The following is a 7,537-nucleotide window of genomic DNA, read 5'->3' as shown; positions in this document are numbered from 1 at the left end:
CTAGCTACTGATACTCTGTATTGAAAGAGGCCTTTTAGGTACTGAATTTTCTCCTCTTGAACAAAAGAATGGCCGGGTAACTCTTCATTGAGAAGTTCAGAGCCTTTTTCAACTGAATTTTGTCACTAAGTGCTAAAATAGAAGTCTTTAGAGACTTAAACCATGTTGTAAACTCAAGAGCAAGACATGTGGGTGTGGTCATGGCCACACCTACTTTTTGACCACTCCCACTTTCAGCCACACCTTTGCCCTACTTGCACTGAAATCCTGCAGCCGCCTATGGTTGGGGGGGCTTAAGCCCCTCCTGCCCCCCCTGTTCCTACCCCAGTACCCCTATGTCCTGGGCTACTAATTCAACCTCCTGGGCTACTTATTCAACCTCCCTGGCTACTTATTCAACCTCCCAGGATATTTATTCAACCTCCCGGGATACTTGTTAGTAAGTAAGTTATTTATGCAAATTAACCTGAAATCAAGGTCAAGTACAACTAGGTAGAAATAGACTAGTTTTAGTAATCTAATAATTATTACTCAATAAAATTCATACCTCAGTCATCATTGGCTGTGCCCAAACATGGATCCATGGCCCAAGAAATAAAAATTGCTTGGCACACTGATCAAACACACAACACTGAGTCTCTCATACTGCTACACTTTTCATGATTAATCTTCTAACACATTCAACAATGGCGGATCACTGATTCACCCAAACATAGATGAATACTAGAAACGGACCCAAATTAATGAAATTATGGATAGATCTAGTCTCGCAAGCCAGACCCATGGACTATTGGACTTACTTGGTCAGGTAAAAAGGACTTGCTATGCCTGGACATTCTACTCAGCCAATTTAGTTGGAATCTGGATCAGGATTGATGCTGAAATCAGTTCTGGATGATTGAATCATGCATTTTGATTTTTGGGCAATCACTGAATCAGTCAGTATTGACTACAATCATCAAAAATTTGCAGGCCACAAGAACTGTAGTAGTAGAGAATCAGACTTGATTCATTCATTTTGGGCAATATTTCTGATATTATGTGTACATGATTCAAGAGGTTATTCTCGATCTAAATATCCTGCTAAATGCTAATCCTGAAGTGATTTCAAATTTTCAACTGACTCTTTAAGTACATCTTGATATTATTTATGTTTTATAGATCTATTTTATAGTCTATTGTGCTTTCATTTTGGTGGACAGCGGCCAGTGAAGCTGGGGTCTCAAGGGTCTGATACGGTGATACCATGATACAAGTAACAAGCTCAGCAAGTGCATGGTCTGTGTAAGATGCTATGAATCATGTGACTTATCCAAATAATGTAATTTCCATCAATTATTTTTATTGGGTTTATGCTATGTAGTTTTTGTTCACAAACAGTCTTGCCAGGCCAGCCCTGGAGCTATTAATTACATGTAGGCCATATTTTAAAAATTAGCTTAGAATTCATTCATTTATATTTTTAGTCATAATTGGTGATTAATTGGCCAATATAAAATCTGCCATTTTATTTCTATCCAAGTATACTCAATGGCATGTGGCAGTGGTTCATATAAAATTCTCTAATTACTTTCCACAGACAAAATCTTACTCTCGCCAATAAATCATCTTGTATGACATGTTGTGATGTTGCTGGACACCTGAGCAAGAATGTTCTTCCTGCTGTTCATGTAGGTAGGGCAAAGCAAGACTTTAACACAATCATGAACAAATACCGGTAGAAGCCAAAGTCAAGACTCATCAGCATCAGTAAGTAACAGTTATTGGATAAGGCCATTGCAATTGAATGTTTAGTTTCTTTTTTCTTGAGCAGGTAGTGTAATAATTAATATGATGTATTATTGATTAACACTGTATAAATTGTGAATCCAAAACCACAATAATTATTAATAGTAACACAGCACCAAATACGGGCAGGAAATGTGAAAACACAATTTTTATTGGAATAGCCTAATGTAATGTCCATAGGTTACAAACACATAGAGCAATCACCAATATTATTTCCAGCCAAAAACATCTGCACATTAATATAATAGACCAATTAAGTGACTAAAAACATAATATAAATTGGAATAAATTCTAAGCTGAATTTTTAAATGTGGCGTACATGTAATTTGGTTATTTTGACAACTATTGAACAAGTGTTTGTAACTATCTATGTTACTTATGATATTGTGTTATTTCTGTATGAGATAATTAAGAAGCATAATTATTTTATTGATATTTATGCTATCATTACAGAAAACTCTGGAGCATCTGGAACTATGTACACATAATGCTGTGTAGCTATCAGCTTGTTTATAGTACAACTGACTTTTTTGTTTGGAGTTCAAAGAATTGAAAACAAAGTACTTCATTTCATGAATGTGAACTATAGTGCTTGCTTATGAGCTCATGATATGTGTGCTGTTTAGCTCACTAGTGACAATAGCTTCTATGATGTAGAAACATATCGAAGTAGTATTTTTATTTGAAACTACTTCAACATGGCATAATTGTAATCTAATTGAGTCTATTCTTACAAAAGAAGTGTATTTGAAATTTGGAATGAGTAATTGTAATTGAGGTTTTACAATTGACCCCAGGTCTGATTCTTGTATTTTACCTAATCAAACCTTGTCTAGTATCCAGTATTATTATTGGCTTGTGTACTCCATGCAACGATTGCTTTCTTTGAATTCTGTTTTGCCATGCATGAATTAGGGTATACTGTTTTGTGTGCATTATGTGTTTTGTTTTGATGTAATTTGGATGTCTTTCAGTTGGAAAATGTGATTAGTTTATACTGTACATTGATATGACATCTGTTTATGTAATCGGTTTGTGGTCACATCTTAGGTGGGGGACAACAGCATAAAGAATTTATTACTATTATTTAGGTATTGGATAAAATGCTCTGTCTCTAACTTCTGTGATTGGAATAGCATGGCTTGGTAGTGTTCTTTTCTTTAGGAAAGAGCTTCTCTTTATTGCTTACATCATGACTGGTCATTATATTTGTACTTTATATACCTCTCTCTAAAAACAGTTAATAATGCTGATGGGTATCTTTCATTATTACTTGTGTATGTACAGATGAGGGCAGCAAAAAAGCTAATTCTGAAATAATTGGCAGTTTGTCATTAAGAGCCTCAAACCTTCTACATCCATTTTCATTTCAAGTTTGTAAACAATTCATGTTCATTTAATTATCTTATTAAATAGCAAACAAGTGTTTTTGTCACTATTAAGGCTGATCAATATTCACCAAAACATTGTGAGAATGGTTTGTCGTCAACTTCTTTTGTTTGAAAAGAGTACCAGTAATAATAGGTACATCAAATTAATTCTTCTGATACTTTGAATAAAGCCGAACTCGATCAGATACCTGAATCAAAGAGGAATGAAATGAGACTTTTATCATTGCAAGTGAAATTGATGATGACTACCTTACAGTGGCTGATTCTTAAAGTTGTGTATTATTATTCATTATTTTAAAACTACTAATTACATTAGTTGTTCTGTAATCATGTTTTTAAATTCGTGTTTGAAAATTGATATAACAGATTGTGATGTCATAGATTTTAAATCTATTTTAGTTTTATAATATTTTCTATACAATAATGATATTGGTAATAATCAATTTTTGCTGTGTTTACTATAAACAACAGCCATAAAATTGAAATTTCTTAAGAAAAGTTTGTTTTATTACCCAATATAAATCTACCACCACACCCCAACGATTGAATACACAATTTCATCACGTTTACACAAATATTATCATTCTTTATGACTTACCATGTCCGTCATAAATTATTGCAAACTAATAACCATCACCTGCTAACTAAAGTACATCCATCGTGTGAGACTATTCTTTTTAGAATAAAGTATGATCGATAGTCGGGCGTGTGACATAATTATTCATCTTATAAGGTGTGGGGCTAATTCAATGAATTTGTCTCTGGCTTCTTCACCCCCCACAACAAAGGAATCATTAGAATTTATCACACATGTATCTGTAAGCAAGCACAAAGACATTCGACAGACTTTGATGATTGTCATTACTCAATCGAATTAAAGGTTACTCAAACTGAAGCAGTAGTGAGGGTGAGTCTCTCTGCCCTCAGGTGATACTTTCTTTTGTTTGTCAGACATCTAATACAATAACAGCAAAACCGTAATTATATGTATGATCCTATTACACTCGTAGCCTCTTCTGTTTCTCTCAATAATCGTGTGTGTATGTATCCCTACTACAATTTTGTGTGGTAAGATGTGGGTGTGCAACTACTATACAATGTACCACACATTTCCTACTCACCAAGTACAAATGAGTACATGTACAACTGACGATGCAGCATATTGACTAACAATATTTTCTCAATATCAAAATAACTTTTTAAAATAAATCAATGATGACAATGTTTAAACACAAAACCAGGCTTTCCTCCTCCATCAAAATTCCCAATAATCAAGTTACCTGGTTTAGCAGTACTGTTAATAACCGATGTGTAAAAGGATGGAATAACACGATTAGTCATGACACTTTGATTCTGTTCCCCAAAACAGCATAAATCAACAAGGGATTTTACTCTTTCTTCACTGCTCATTAATCCCAAGTCCAGCACAGCAGGATCTGTCACATTAACAACAGGAGGACAGACCCAATGGGAATGGGATGCAGAGTGGTCATCAATTAGAGATACATCAGACCCACTATCAAGACCAACTGTCTTATTAGGAGTGTTGTTACTACATGCTTCATTCCACGAGGGGCAAGAAGAAAGCAGAGCAGTAACAGCAACCAAATAGATGGCTAAACTTGTCCCCATTGTCTGAAATGAGAAGCAGTAAATGAGTACTAATGACATTCAGAAAGGTGACTCACTTTAGTGCACTGTTTGATAATGGTTGATAGTATTCCTTTAGTGTCTGAAGCATTCCAAAGTGAAGCTAAATCTGTATAAGACCACCACCCACGTGACTGTGCTTCAGTGCATGATATCCTAAGCAAACATTAATTCATCTATGTGTACATACATGTTCGTTTCCTTACTCTGCTTCCACAGACATCACAAAGTCCCTGTACTCTTTCTGTGACACGAAGAGTTTCCAATCCTACATGATGACAGCTTTATCAATTGTACTTCCTTACACAAAAACGTAGAAGAGCAAATGGGCAAACAGAATCACAAGTTTGAAATATCATTAAGTTCACACATCCTTATTGCAGCTATTCAGTATCACAACATAGGCATAACGTGGAGCTAATTAGGATGTGCTTTGCATAATTTATCAATTTCATCCTCCAATAATGTGAACTTTCATTATGTGATTGGGTCTTTTAGAATAAACTGAAACGTGGACAAACAAACATGAAAAATTTCTACTACTGATGCAATCCTAGCATCATTGCAGCTGTGAGAAAAATTACTACATATACATGTACACGTATGACATATGAATACCAAAACTGAATGCATAGCTCTGCTAATTATAACAACTCACAATTGCTTGAAGGAAATCATGCTCCAATGAATCAACCCTTGATTTTGAACGCTTACCTACAAGTGATAACAATAATAAACTTAACGATTATGCATTAGTTGAGTATGTACATAGTAGAGACAACACCCTATTGTGGAATGAACACACTAATGTGACTTGCAATTAGCATGCATTAAAGTATCATTATTGTCACAGTCAATAATAGACACAACAAGTGTGCCTGCCCACAAAAAAATTTTAATTATTGACTACATAGTGTGGATAAAGCAATTCTGAGTGCAATCACGTGCAGCTACTGCTATAGCTTGCCACAGTCACTAATTCAATCAGTGACCTAGCTTATATCAGAGAACTCCAGCTGACTATAACCGTGTGTCATATTACATGATGTCAGGCCAAAATTTATATTTTTGTTCCCATTCCTGCCATAATGAGTCATTAGCAAACAAAACAGGTCTTCCCATACAAAAATAAATAGAATAAACAAAAACTCGATTAAGGCCTCCAGGACAGTTAGGCAACACAAAACATGCCCACTATAAATATCTAACAACTGACACCTCATGCATATACACATACAAGTACATAAACTTACCAATATCAGCCCATTCGGAGTTAACCAGTGCTTCCAATTCACCTTCATCCTGTAAATACTTTGATGTTACAACCTGATAAATAAATACTATGAAACAAAAACAGCAAAAATATATACACAAACCATTAATGTCAAGAACAAATCAGTGGAAGGGACACGAGACAAGTATTCGCGATTACACTTTGACAAGCGTTGCAAATAAATCAACCCGAGCATCAAAGCACAAGGAGTTACAGAACCATTCCTGTAATATGCATCATGATGACATATAAAAAAACGTAATCATAACATAAAAAATACCTGCACACGTCAACCATGTAACCCATTTTCAAAGGTTTCTCTCTCTTTGAACATGACTTTATGAAAGCACTTTGTGATAAATCTGTAGGATTAATAATAACAGTTAGAATAGTACCAAGCAGTATGATTCATCATTAACTTCATCACACTAGTGACTATACGTGTAGTAGTATGGCAGAAAACATGCCAAACCTCACAAACTATATGTACACTTAAAAGTGTGCTTCTAAAAGAAAGCATTTTAGTACAAACTACAAACCCCATACAAAGTGACCTCTAATGACTGTATAGTCAACATGGAACATGATGCAATGCAATACATTGAAAACAAAAAAAACAAAGTCAAACTAAGTCTTACGTCTCAACGTACATGTACATATATCGTAATAGTAATTTGCTGGCTATGTAATTCAAGCATAAAATTAGATAATGCATAAATTCCAATAAAGGCTGTTTCACACTATCCCCCTACTCAAGCGTCGCCATGAGTACAAGTTTAGGTGTAATTGAGCATATTATTCTATTACAATACACAGACACAATAATGTACTCTATGACTGATGTCGAAATAGTTATCACACATACTGGCTAAGCTCCGTGAAGATGTTGTGTATTCGTCTGCGTCATCAGGTAAATAAAGTTTAGGACGAATCCTCTCCCAGAGTCTTGACTCAACAAGCGTCTCTCCTTTCATAACTCCGTCTTTCGGCAATCTACAAAAATAACACACACACATGGCACACAGTATATAATGTAGGATTAAAGGCTGTCCAAAGCAGAATCATGCCAGAGGACATAACGAGTGCGAATGTGTAAATAAAGTGAGTGTAACTAATGCCCATGCATACTACAAGCGTACAACTAACGTTTATCTGACTTTTAATGACTGACAAAGAAAGGTCTAAGATGAGAAGAGGGAAAGAGGGGTGTAGCAGAGGGAGAATGGGCTTCTAAAGCTTCGTGTTCAGAATCACAACTTCACCTAATCACCTCCAGAAGATGCAGGGTGTGGCTTGTGGGCATTATTTAGAATTATATGAATTAACTAGATCACCTACGTGACGTGTTGACGGCGCATTATAATAAAAACATTAATGATGAAAACATAAAAAGATTCTTTGAAATGTATTTTTATGCATATAAATAAATATTATG

At 35.1% G+C, this 7,537-nt stretch overlaps 1 protein-coding gene and 2 long non-coding RNA genes across 8 annotated transcripts in view; 1 reads left to right on the top strand and 2 right to left on the bottom strand.

The window, feature by feature from the left end:
* The window catches only part of LOC109583614 (uncharacterized), a 4,360-nt gene extending 3,724 nt beyond the window's left edge, over positions 1-636 (bottom strand). Inside the window, exon 1 of the long non-coding RNA XR_002185615.1 lies at positions 548-636. This is a non-coding gene — a long non-coding RNA (uncharacterized LOC109583614). The remainder of the gene's footprint in view (positions 1-547) is intronic.
* On the top strand, positions 7-3,572 carry LOC109583613 (uncharacterized). Of its 6 annotated transcripts, XR_002185611.1 has the most exons (7): positions 7-443; positions 493-1,131; positions 1,175-1,321; positions 1,580-1,749; positions 2,242-2,348; positions 2,880-3,161; positions 3,205-3,572. It is a non-coding gene; the product is annotated as an uncharacterized LOC109583613 (long non-coding RNA). The 6 variants fall into 6 exon arrangements; XR_002185613.1 differs by having other exon boundaries at positions 7-1,131; positions 1,175-1,278; XR_002185612.1 differs by having other exon boundaries at positions 7-1,131; positions 1,175-1,284.
* A 767-nt stretch (positions 3,573-4,339) lies between these two features.
* On the bottom strand, positions 4,340-7,395 carry LOC100636416 (protein CNPPD1-like). Its single transcript, XM_003388087.3, has 9 exons — positions 7,249-7,395; positions 6,968-7,095; positions 6,383-6,464; positions 6,206-6,326; positions 6,083-6,155; positions 5,488-5,543; positions 5,036-5,097; positions 4,868-4,985; positions 4,340-4,814 (listed from the first exon to the last, which is right to left on the bottom strand). Exons 2-9 carry the CDS (start codon positions 7,074-7,076, stop codon positions 4,389-4,391), a joined length of 1,047 nt encoding a protein of 348 aa, XP_003388135.1. The 5' UTR covers positions 7,077-7,095; positions 7,249-7,395; the 3' UTR covers positions 4,340-4,388.
* Positions 7,396-7,537: the final 142 nt, after the last annotated feature.

Source organism: Amphimedon queenslandica, unplaced genomic scaffold, assembly GCF_000090795.2.
Source record: "Amphimedon queenslandica unplaced genomic scaffold, v1.1 AMPQUscaffold_13294, whole genome shotgun sequence".
Classification (NCBI taxonomy): domain Eukaryota; kingdom Metazoa; phylum Porifera; class Demospongiae; order Haplosclerida; family Niphatidae; genus Amphimedon; species Amphimedon queenslandica.
The sequence above is the reverse complement of the archived record's forward strand: the minus strand, read 5'-3'. Positions and strand labels throughout refer to the sequence as shown.